Source organism: Manis javanica, chromosome 12 (genome assembly GCF_040802235.1).
Source record: "Manis javanica isolate MJ-LG chromosome 12, MJ_LKY, whole genome shotgun sequence".
NCBI classification, from domain to species: domain Eukaryota; kingdom Metazoa; phylum Chordata; class Mammalia; order Pholidota; family Manidae; genus Manis; species Manis javanica.
In genome coordinates, this window is record NC_133167.1 from 65,177,039 (window position 1) to 65,188,800 (window position 11,762).

General features: G+C 38.7%; 1 protein-coding gene across 4 annotated transcripts in view; it reads right to left on the reverse strand.

Moving 5' to 3' along the window:
- BBS5 (Bardet-Biedl syndrome 5) overlaps positions 1-11,762 on the reverse strand; it is a 32,304-nt gene that overhangs the window by 20,245 nt on the left and 297 nt on the right. For 3 of the 4 annotated variants that reach the window (XM_073218730.1, XM_073218729.1, XM_017660472.3), the window contains exons 2-5: positions 9,239-9,321; positions 2,531-2,596; positions 1,803-1,852; positions 1,544-1,671 (exon numbers count right to left, since the gene is read on the reverse strand). In XM_073218730.1, the coding sequence (XP_073074831.1) occupies positions 1,544-1,671; positions 1,803-1,852; positions 2,531-2,596; positions 9,239-9,321 (327 nt within the window). Of the gene's footprint in view, positions 1-1,543; positions 1,672-1,802; positions 1,853-2,530; positions 2,597-9,238; positions 9,322-11,552; position 11,762 lie in introns of those variants that run through there. The other variant, XM_073218731.1, reaches the window with a different exon arrangement.

Here is an 11,762-nt window from a genome sequence, read left to right on the forward strand (position 1 = left end):
TAGGCTTAATAACTTCAGAAGTCATTTATATGAATCATAATATTCATTGTTAAACTTTTGATTTTTACTTTAACTAACCTTGTAATATATAAATTGTTGAAGAGCAGGATTCAAGCATTTGCCTGTAAATCCTAATTTCCTTTAGTGCTGTAATCATTAATATTTAACCAGAGGAAAAAGTGGTGAACTATTTATACTGTATATTATTTTGGTGGAACATTTATAACATTTTTATACTACTAAAGAAAAGCAGCTTCTATGCTTTCTTCATACCCCATTTCCTATTACTTTTATCAGTAAAGTAATAAAGAATTAAGGTTTAGGTACATGACCAAAAGAACTGAAAAATATGTCTTAGACAAAACTTGTATATAAATGCTCACGGCAGCATTATTCATAATAACCAGAAAGTTAAATCAACCCAAATGTCTATCAACTGATGAAAGGATTAACAAAATACGTGTCCATACACAGTGAAATATTATTCAGCTATAAAAAGGAATGAAGTATTGATACATGTTGGAACTTGGAAGGACCTCAAAAACATTATATAATTGAAATAAGTCAGAAATAAAAGGCCACTATATTGTATTACTCCATTTATATGAAATGTCCAGAATAGGTAAGAGACTGGTAAGTAAATCAGTGGTGTCAGGAGCTATGAGGAGGAAGAAATGGGGAGTGACAGCTATAAGGGTTTCCTTTTGGGGTTATGAAATGTTCTGGAATTGGGTATTGGTAACAGTTGCACGACCTTGTGAATATACTAAACTATAAACTTTAAAATTTACCATTTATGTTATGTGAATTATAACTGAAAAAAATTAAACCATTATATGTAGATTTAAAAAATGATCAACAAAATTCAAAATCAATTAACAAACTAGGAAAGTAAAAAATAAATTTTCAACATATGACAGGGGCATAATTAAGAAATTTATAATAGAAAACTATACATAGCCAAAGAAAAGAAAAATTTCAACATTATAGTAATAAGGAAAATGCAAATTAAAACCTTGGTATAAATGTATTATATACATGTATGTGCATGTGTGTGTGTGTATAAGTTTGTATGTATGTATTTTTTGCCTGTCATCTTAGCCAAGTTTTTAAAAAGATCATAGTACTTAGGGCTGGTTAAAAAAAAGCTGAGGTAGTGAAAAGAGATGCATTTAGCAAATATAAAAGAAAAACTCTTTGGGGAAAACACTTAAACATGCCTTCTATTGCTAGAAAAATAATTTTTTAATTCATTTATTGAGTTATCCAACTTGGTTATCTTCATTGAAAGGATTCTCTATTTCACTGTAACTACCATAACTAGTTAATTATATAGAATCTTCAGTAGAAATTTTTATGAATTTTCAGTAGTCTTATGGGTTTTATAAATACAATGTGTTCTCTATATCTAATATTCATATATAAATACAGGATTTTGCAACAGAGCTTGGAGGAAGATAGCACACCTCTAAGCTTTATCCTCTAAACTTTCATATATAGAATTACCTTAAAAATATTCAATAATATGTAAATACTGCCATACCTGTGTACTGCAATCACAGAAGTAAAGAGTCTAGGACTTCCGGGAACCAAATTTGTAAATATAAACTCAAAACGAGTACTGTTACATTTTGTTAGTATATAAAGAGCTTCAGTTTGGCCTCGTAATTTCTGTAAGGACAAATTTATTTAAAAGTTCAGGTTTTAAAAGCAATTTCTCATTTACAGTGAAAACAAACCTCAACCTCAAATATCCAATATTTCTTCTCTATATACATTTCAGTAAGATTTTTCAGACTTACAGAGTTAGCAGTCCTTGTTGTAATATTCAATATGCAGTTGTAACCGATGGCTAAAATTCAAAAGCAAAGAATTTAAAGAATATGATACAATAAACTGAGGAAAAAATCTATACAGAATTTTTAGTAGTTTTAAATATATATATAAAAATAGAACTAAAAATTTTTATGAAATAATTACAAACTTCAGCTGTATAAGTAAAAGAACAGGAAAGTTAATTCTGCCTCTTTGAACAAAACTAAAACATCTACAACATGGGGAAAAAGGAAGTTTGCTTCTCTAAAGCCTATACAGGATTATCTACTGCATATCTTAGCACCACTACATCAAGAGAAAAAGTCTAGCTAGATAACCTAAAATAGTCTTTCAAAATAAGTGAAACAACATTTAACAAAATAAAAGGCTGTACTTTTATTAGACTTCAGATCTCTCTTCTTTGGGATTACCTGAAACAGGTAATAGCAAGTTTCAAGATAAGCAAAAATAAAAACAAAAATCATTCACTGTAAAAGCACCATCTCATATTATGTCCAAGAGACAAAATGCACAGAATGAAAAATATTTCTTTTGCATAATGATGCAGTCTGTGGTTAGTTTAGGATTTCTTAAGTTTTTATCAATTTAAGTCTCCCACATATTTCACGGAATAGCTTTTTGGTATCAAAAGCCACTGTATAAGTTTACTTGACAAAGTATTTTTCCTTTAGTGTTACCTAACAAAGATACTTACAAAGATTGACTCTGGGTAATGCCAAAGAGTGCCAGATAATTCTTAAATTTGTTACTAAGAGTCTACCTAAAAGCAAGCAGAAAAAAATTCATTACTATAACTAAGGGACCCATTTTGGCAGTACAGAATGAGGAAGATATAGAACTTCTGGCCCAGTATCAGTAAATACCACAGATGTTTTAAATATACTTATTAATTTAAAGTATTTATTGCACATATTTATCCTATGTAAGGCATACAATGTATCATTCAGAATCCCAGAGAAACAGAATCTAAGAGTTATAGAAGGGCACAGGTATTCACTGTCAACACAGCCTGGTTTGACTCAAACTGATAGAGGAAATTGCACATTGTTCTGTTTCTTTTTTTGTTTTTGTTTTTGTTTTGGTAGAAGCTACTCTGAAGGTCCTGGCAGGTCTTATGTGTACAACTGGGAATGAGTATGGAATTGTATAATTACAAAGCCTCAGTGAAATCACACTTCTCAAAGAATCTCACATATACACTCTAACATGTGGGTGGCTCTCTTTAACAGTCTTCATTTAAATGAACCATATACTTATATACCTTTTTTTCTTTTCTCACATGAAGTTATGGCCAGGTTGAAGTCTGTTTAAGGCTTTATGCTTTTCATTGTTAGCCTCAGATTGATATTATTACAGTGAAATACACTGTTGGATAACTTCATTTCTCAAAGTGTGTGGAATAGTAGCCCTACAGATACTGCAAGAAGAAAAAAAAAAGGTCAAGTAATCTTCACATGGTAAATTATGTGTCTTAGAGATTTATAATGCAATCAGCATATTAGGACAGCTTTGAGGTATCCTGAAATAATAAAACTCACTTAACTCTGCTTAACACAAAATTTCAACAAACAAACCTTAGTATTCTCTTATGTAACCTAAGGCCAGATCATAATTCTTCCTCCATAAAAAACCTCTAGAATACCCAAAATTAAAGAAGCTAAGTCTGTTTGAATGCTGCAGTGAAATGGGGTGGGAGGTTCCAAAAATAAAGGAAGGTATTCTCAAGAGAAACTGGAACATTACATGATATGTTTTACAAAAATAAGTAACACAGCATGGTTATATGTAAGGTCCACACAAGATCACAGAAGAGTAAACATTGCATCTATCAGCTGGGATCAAATAAAAAACAGATGGTACACTCAAATTAGAATAAATGACATTTATTTACAAAAGAACTTACTACAAAGGCACAGATAGGACGTCAGGAACCGCTGAGTGAGTGCAGCAGACCTCCTACTCCACCAGCCCAATGGGAGAAGGATAGGAGGCAATTAACCAAATTTGGGAGGAATGAGTCTGTAGAGCTGAATGCTTTGAGAGGAAAGAACCAGGGAATAAATACCCAGGCCTCACCCTCCCGCCTCCCTTGGACCTTCTGCCATGGCTCTTCCAGCCAGAAGGTAGAGCACACAGGGAACCCTTTGATGTAGTCTCTCTCCAGTCTTCCTACGGAAGGGGAAAAGGGTGGACTCAAAGGGATGACTGGAAGACAGTGGAACAGGCAAGAAAGGTAGTTTGTGCACAAATCAGAAGTTATTCAATGCTAGACCAAGAAATTCAGACTTAGATCTGTTAGCAATGGAGGCAGTATAGTTGGGATAGGGTTTAGAATTGGGACTGGAGAGATCTGAAATTTTTTGAGAAAAGAATAACATGATCCTAGAAATTCAGAAGGCAATGTAGGCAGTTTGGTTCATCACTTGTAGCTATGTGATCTTGGAAAAGTTAATTAACCTTCCTCTTCCTCAGTTTCCTTGTTGGAAAAAAAAAGATAATAGCAAAGGTCATATATGGAGTAGGTCTACTGCATTTTTTGTTTCATTATCTTTGTTATTAAATGAGATTACACACATTCTATAAAAGATTGAGAACAGTGACTGGCAAATAGTAAACATTTAAAATGTTAACTTCTATTATTTTTCAATATTTTAATTCTTTACAAACTTATTTTTATGACTTGATTTTGTTATTATAGATATATTGACTTATGTTTTCCTTATGCCATTTCATATAAGTAACACTGTGTCTCTACAACTTGGCTATAAGCCCAGAACGTCCATTGATTCTTTGTTTTTCTATTAGAAGATGACAGAAAAAATCATGGGGTGGGAAGAGTTTTTGCCTTATAAAACCGCCCAGCTCTGTTTTCCTGCTTTTCTGTTCTTGGTGCCTCTCCTGAAAGTTCCTAGCCTTCTTATGTCATCTCCTTTCTGCTGGAAGACACCGCCTGAGAGTTACTAGTCTACGGTTTCAGGCATGGACTTTTCTCTGTCCTCTCAAACACCAAAATATCACTGTCCTTACCATCTCCTAATCTCCCAAACACTGACATATAGCTGTATCATTCTTATATAGCCTCACTGTGCAAAGCTAATCTTGATAATTCCATGTCAGGGCACTTACAGTTGAAATGGATGAAATGTGGTATTCTTTTGGGGGTATTTATAGTTTTAACATTGGGTGTCCTGAACTTGGCAATGCCTTAACTTAGTCATTCTCAAACTGATGGAAAGCAGGGGTATCTTCTCTACCTTATTAACCAGAAGTTCTGCACACTCCTGTAAAATTCCATTTTCTGATGAATTGTTTCTGAAGTGTGAGCACACACAGTTATTTTTATTAGTAGTGAGATTTCAGGCATTATGATGGAGATATCTAACCAGGGAAGTGTTTTTCCCTCCCTACTCCAAAATGCTGGTATAGGATTCTGCACTCAATGAGTACTTCATGAATTGGAAAATTTCTATTACCCATAGACTGCTTGGACTGATGGATGGACTGTCACCTAAGAGTTCCTGCCAATCTGGATTCTGGGAAAAAGATGGCAGAGTAAGAATGGAAGGCAGAAACCTCCTCTCAAAAACACATACCACACAAAAATATAGCAAACAACTAAACCTGAAAATTACCTGAAGACTGCAGGACTACCTACATGTAGGGAAGAAGAGAAGACCTCACAGAAAAAGGCAAAGTGGGAAAGCTGAGACATGGCGGGATGCAAGCCCTCCCCCAACCCCAGGCCACAAGCAGGAGGAGGAACGAAGTGGGGAGGGGACAGAAGCACAGGACTGTTAAACACCTGGTCCTGGAGATCTGCTCCAGGAGCAGGAGCCCACATTACATTACATGGTGCTCTGGTGATCAGTGGGGTGGACAACAAAGACAGGCGGAACACTTGGAGGGCTAAGATTCCAACTGCTTGTGGAGAACAGGCATGCTCTACTGGCCCCTGGAGACAAAAGCAAAGCAGGCAGTTCGAAAGACTTCCCAGCAGTGGGAGGGACACCAGAGGGGCAAGGGTTACATGGAGCTCTTTGCTCAGGAGAAAAGGCAGGTGAACAACATCTCCCCAGCCTGCTCTTAGCCTAACAGGATGGGAACTCTTGGGAGCCCCAAATGCTCAATCCCCCCAATGGCAATACAGCCCCGAGACTCCTCCCTGCAGCGCACAGCCTGCAGACAGCCCACATGGCCTGGCAATGCTGTCAGACTTTGCTGCCAGATAGGGAGATGGAGACCCTCCCAGCTTTCTTGGTCCTCTTTCAACCCAGCCAAGGAATTGCCTGCAGGAGCCAACCCGAGGAGCTCCTTCTTCCCAAGGGGTGCAGGATCCCGTATAACAGGCCTGGGCAGAAACACACAACAGCCTGCACACCCCATTAACCCTGCAGCCCTCACACTGCTGCAGCCCAGGCAGAGAGCGGCCCCACCCAAAACAACTCCAGGACAGACTTCTGCACTGATTACAAATGCACGGCCAAAGCAAACAGCCCACCTGAAATCAGATCACTACAAGCCAGACAGAAAGGTGCCCTGTCCACTGCATGCTAACAGCTGAGTTTCCAGCACTGGAAAGTGAAGTGTCTTGAGCTTCTGGGCACTAGTGGGCACCTCTTCCAGAAAGCTATTACTCCACAGGAAACACTGAAAAAATGAGGCAGAAGAATTTGTTCCACACAAAACTACAAGACAAAGCACCAGAAAGAGGGCTGAATGAAACTGAAATCACCAAACTTTCTGATAAAGATTTCAAAGTTAAAAAAGTCATAAACATGCTCACGGATCTCTAAAAAAATTTTCAGGATCTCAGGGAGGACCTCAACAAACAGACAGAAGACCCACAAGAGAGCCACTCAGAGCTGAAGAATACAGTACCTGAAATAAACATACAATGGAAGGATTTAATAGTAGACTTTCATAGGTTGAAGAAGTTGTAAATGATTTAGAAATTAGAGAGCAAGAAAACAATGAACCCAAAAAACAGAAAGAAAAAAGGATCTCTAGGAATGAAAGAATGATAAGAAGAGAACTGTGTAACCAATCCAAATGGAAAAATATTTGCATAATAGGGGTACCAGAAGGAGAAGAGGGAGACAAAGGGATAGAAAGTGTATTTGAGAAAATAATTGTTGAAAATGTCTCCAATCTGGGGAAGGAAACAGACACTTGGGTCATGGAAGTACAGAGAGCCCCTAACAAAAAGAACTCCAGGAAGACAACATGAAGACATATAATAATTAAAATGGCAGAGATCAAGGACAAGGAGAGAGAACTGAAAGCAGACAGGGAGAGAAAAAAGACCACTTATAAAAGAAACCCCATCAGGCTTTCAGCAGACTTCTCAGCAGAAACCTTACAAGCCAGAAGGGAAAGGCATGATATATTTAATGTAATAAAACAGAAGGACCTCCAACCAAGAATACTCTACTCAGAAATGTTCTAAGGCTAAACAGCTTTCACCAGTGAAAATAAACCCACAGGTAGTAGACCAATTAATTACTAAGCAAATATGAAATTAAATCAACTACTCACAAAATCAGTCAAGTGATACATAAAAAGTGCAGAATATGACACCTAATACAAAAAGTGTGGAGGAGGAAGGGGAGGAGGAAGTACCTCTAGACTGTGTTTGAAATAATTACCAATTTAAGATAGACTATTACATAGTAGCGAAGTTATCCTTGAACCTTTGGCAACCACAAATCTAAAGCCTATAATAGATAAACCAGAGGAAAAAAAAAAGAGAGAGAAAGAAAATCTAACTACAACATTAAAGAAATCTATCATATAGTAACAGAAGAAGTAAAAGAAACCCCATCAGGCTATCAGCAGGAAAAAAGAGGAAAAAAGGAACAGAGAGGAGATATAAAAACAAGCAGAAAACAATTAATAAAATGGCAGTAAGTACATATTTATCAATAATCATCTTAAATGTAAATAGACTGAATTCACCAATCAAAAGACACAGGGGAACAGACTGGATAAAAAACAAGACCCATCTATATGCTGCCTACAAGAGACTCATTTCAGATCCAAAGACATACACAGACGAAAAGTGAAGGGATGGAAAAAGATAGTTCATGCACATAACAGGGAGAAGAGCTCCTGCCAATTCATATGAGAACAACCAAACTTTCTCTTGGCTTCCTCAGGCTAATTCATGTTTTGTCAAGATGTGGCCATCTAGACAATATTCTACTCTCAAAGGCACAAACTCCTTTCCCCTAAAAATCTCTTCTCCCCTAAAAAGACTTGTTTGCTGCTAGATCTTATCTTACTCTCACCTGGGGTTGGCTGACATTAGGAAACATTTCAGAAATGTGATCTAAGCATTCCTTTAAGGATGGGCCCTAGCCATTGACAGAATCAGCCTGTAGCTAGTGGTGATGACAGGTTTCCCTCACCTGTCCTTCACCAGAGAAGAAAGGCCCACAAATGAGCCTGCTGCTTATACACCACCCCAAAGTCGACCAGAAGAAAGTCAGAGAGCAAGTGACTACTTACTTGAAAGGCTGCAGTGAGCCAAGAGAGACTATTCCATCTCCGGGACTTACTAATCTTCATCTGTTCTGCTAAGTAAGGGTTACTGCTCCATTTCTAGGATTTTCTGATCCTTTTAACTTGAATGGGGTCTGCTCCTTTTCCCCACTTACTCTTCTTTTGAATAAGAGATTTATGTCCTACCCTCCTAAACCTCCCTCCCCTAAAAAACCATTTCCAACACACTAAGCTGTCTATGCATCCCCTATTTTTTTCATTGAAGTACAGTAGTGATGCCTATAAATCCTGCTGATTGCTGCATACTGGCTTCATGTAGAGCTGATGTATACAGCCTGGACTTTTTAAAGTTCCAGACTTGGGGAAATTTGGTTTGGGAGGGACTCTAGTGTCCAGACCTGGCTGCTTCTCAGTGACATTCAGAGACATTGCACAGGTTTTCCACTGCTTAACCTACAGATAGACTTCATAACACAGCACCAAATTTGCTCTCCATATGTCCATCTCTAGGTATCAGCCTTAAGGGACTGTGCATTACTCTTGGATTTCTTAAGAGGTAACACAGCTATGACCTGCCATTACTCTACACATATTCTTTTTGTGGGGAGGCAGATCCAAAAGTGAGCCCCTTGCAAAGAGGGCTTCTAGAGTTTTAAAAGTTATATTTGATAAAGTGGATGTCAGCACCAGGACTTACAGTTCTGACACAGAAACTGATTATCTGGCTACAGGTTCAATACCTACCCTTTCTTCTGGTTCAATCTGAGAAGTCTTATGTAGATTTAAATCTCCCACTCTTACAATTAAATTCGCATATAATGTAGTTTCATATCTCATTCTCCAGCTAACATGATTTAACATTTGTAAATAAAGCCAGAAATATATTAGAAAATATACTCACCTCTATCCCCATTATTTCCTTTGGTGTCTTCAATTGAATCTAAACAATCAATAAGAACTTCTCCAGGTCTTGTTTTCATTTGTCTAAAACAAACATAAAAGTTTTAATTTTATATTAAATAAAATTATTATTTATGCCTTAGAGAGAGTTGTAAGCTTCAACCTATACTAATCTAGTTAGGGAGAGAAGAGACATATGCATATAAAACTGCCAACAATACAAGTGATACAGTACCAAATGCTCATGCATTTTGAAAATGAGGTCTCCAAGAACTTTAAGAATCTGGAAACAAGTGGGGCCTGGAGTGACCAGGAACATATACAGAACTCAGAACTAGATGGAGAGGTAGGAGCTGCAAAATAAGACAGACAGAGGAGTGTCCATGATCAAAGAACAGAACTAAGAAAAAAGGAAATGTCAGAAAACTGGATTGCCTGGGGAAGACAGTCCATGCTGAAAGGTAATGAGAAATACAGTAAGGAGGAACCAGACTATTGGGAACCTTGAATGCCATTCAGATAGGTAAGGGCCTTATCCCACGGAGAGTGGAGATCCATAGGTTTCTGAGTAGAGGGAAAGGAGGTCAGTCATGGAAGGACAGGTTAAAGCAAAGCACTGTCAGGACTTCTTGATAAACAACTAGACACAGGAGACAAAAGGAAATAAAGAATGAAGAATAGTTTGCTGACTAATAGAACACATTCTGAGGTATCAAAACAAAAAAACAGAATATGTGGTAGAGCCTTCTAATATATTCTCCATTGAGCCAACTCAATTTTACCTAGTAAAAATACAGATATGATCATATCACTTCCCTGCTTAAGCCTTTCACGTCATTCCACTACCTAAAGTCCAAAATCCTCAGCTGAACAATCTGGCTAATCTACCTTTCTATTTGTACCTCCGTTCTCTACCTGCCAGATCCTGCCTTCAAGCCAATGAAGTTTATTATTCCGAGACTCTGCTTCTAATGTTTGTTTGGTTGGTTTCCTCTGTACTACTCTCATTTTGTCTGTCTACTCTGACAAGACCCTACCCATTCTTAAGGGCTCAACTCTAACATTATTTCTGCTTTGGGGCCTTCTGTAGGCAAAATGAACTACTCTGTTTTTATGGTCCCCAGTTTTTTGTTCATTTTATTTTTCAGAATGGTATTTACAGTTTTAAAGTTAATTGTCTGGGTGTGTCTCTTGCACTAGAATGGAGATGGGGAGGATAATAAGTTCCTATTCCTGGTATCTCTAGCTATCAGTGTTACGAAAAATACTGCAAAACCTGGACTGGATCACTGACGAAGAACTATGCGGCACTTGGAGGTCTTGGAGTTTTGAGGTTTATTTTACACTGGTGGGCCCGGAGGATAGCCATCTCCCAAGGTCTGAGCCTTGAGCACAAGCAAGGGAACAATTTATATTATTTTGCTATGTGGCATTTCGGCATGTGCAGGGCAAAAGAGGAGCCTGGAGGAGGGGAGGAGGGGGCTGGGAGGGCTTTGCCAACCGGAGGAAAAGCGGTTTGCTGACCTTGACGGCTGTGTTGAATATTTTTCTTATCCTGATATCTCTAGCTATCAGCACGGTGACCAGTAAATAGTACGCATTTGATAAATGTCTAATAAATCGAAAATGCTTATGAAATGGACCTCTGCTTGGATTAAGAACCCTCCAAGAATAAGAGAAAAAGCCATGGAACGTGTGGAATATGTAACTAGCTTAAAAGTTTAAAATTCCCTTCCCTCACAACATGAGGGATCTAAGACCATGCTAGTATAAGATATCTAGCCACAACTAAGCCTGGGAGATTAATAAATCATTTTCTATCCAACAAACTTCTGTTCCTGTTAAGGAATCTGTAAGAAGTGGCTTAGAAGCTCCATCCTGTTAACTCAAGCTTTACTATTCCAATACTTAGCATCCCAATGGGATTCCCCCACACCGACATTTGGCTAAGAGGATCCTAATTATTATTCTTTAAAGCATGACATTTTCCAAAAACAGGGTTTCTGTTTGAGAGGCTCCAAAAGAGCAGCCACTTCTTCCTAGTGATTCAGATGACTACTGAGATGGCGGCTTATCACGGAAATAAACTCTGCGTCATTAGGAATTTTGGAGTTCGCAGACTCCCGATCTTCCGTGTTTTACAGACGAAGAGGCTCAAGCTTAGAAACGTGAAGGCTAAGGGCCCACCACGTGTGTCGCTATTCCAGATCGTTTTAGACCCCTGGTTTCGGACTGCCTGGCCTCCGTTCCTTCCACCACAGGAAACTGGCTCTCCAACTGCCTCGGATGGCCTGGGCGGTCCCTGCGGTGTTTACCCGGCGTTCTGACCGCGCGCCCGGGCCAGGCCAGGGCGAGGGACCGCGCGGAACACACACTGCGAGATCCACGCGTTCGGGACGCGGCGCCGGCCTGGCGGGGACCCAAGCGCTGGGAAGAGGCGCGACTGGCCCCCAGCCTCGCGAGCCCCGCGCTGTCCGGGCACAGGCTCCGCCCGCGGGCCCTACAATTGCCCAGCGGCGCCCTCT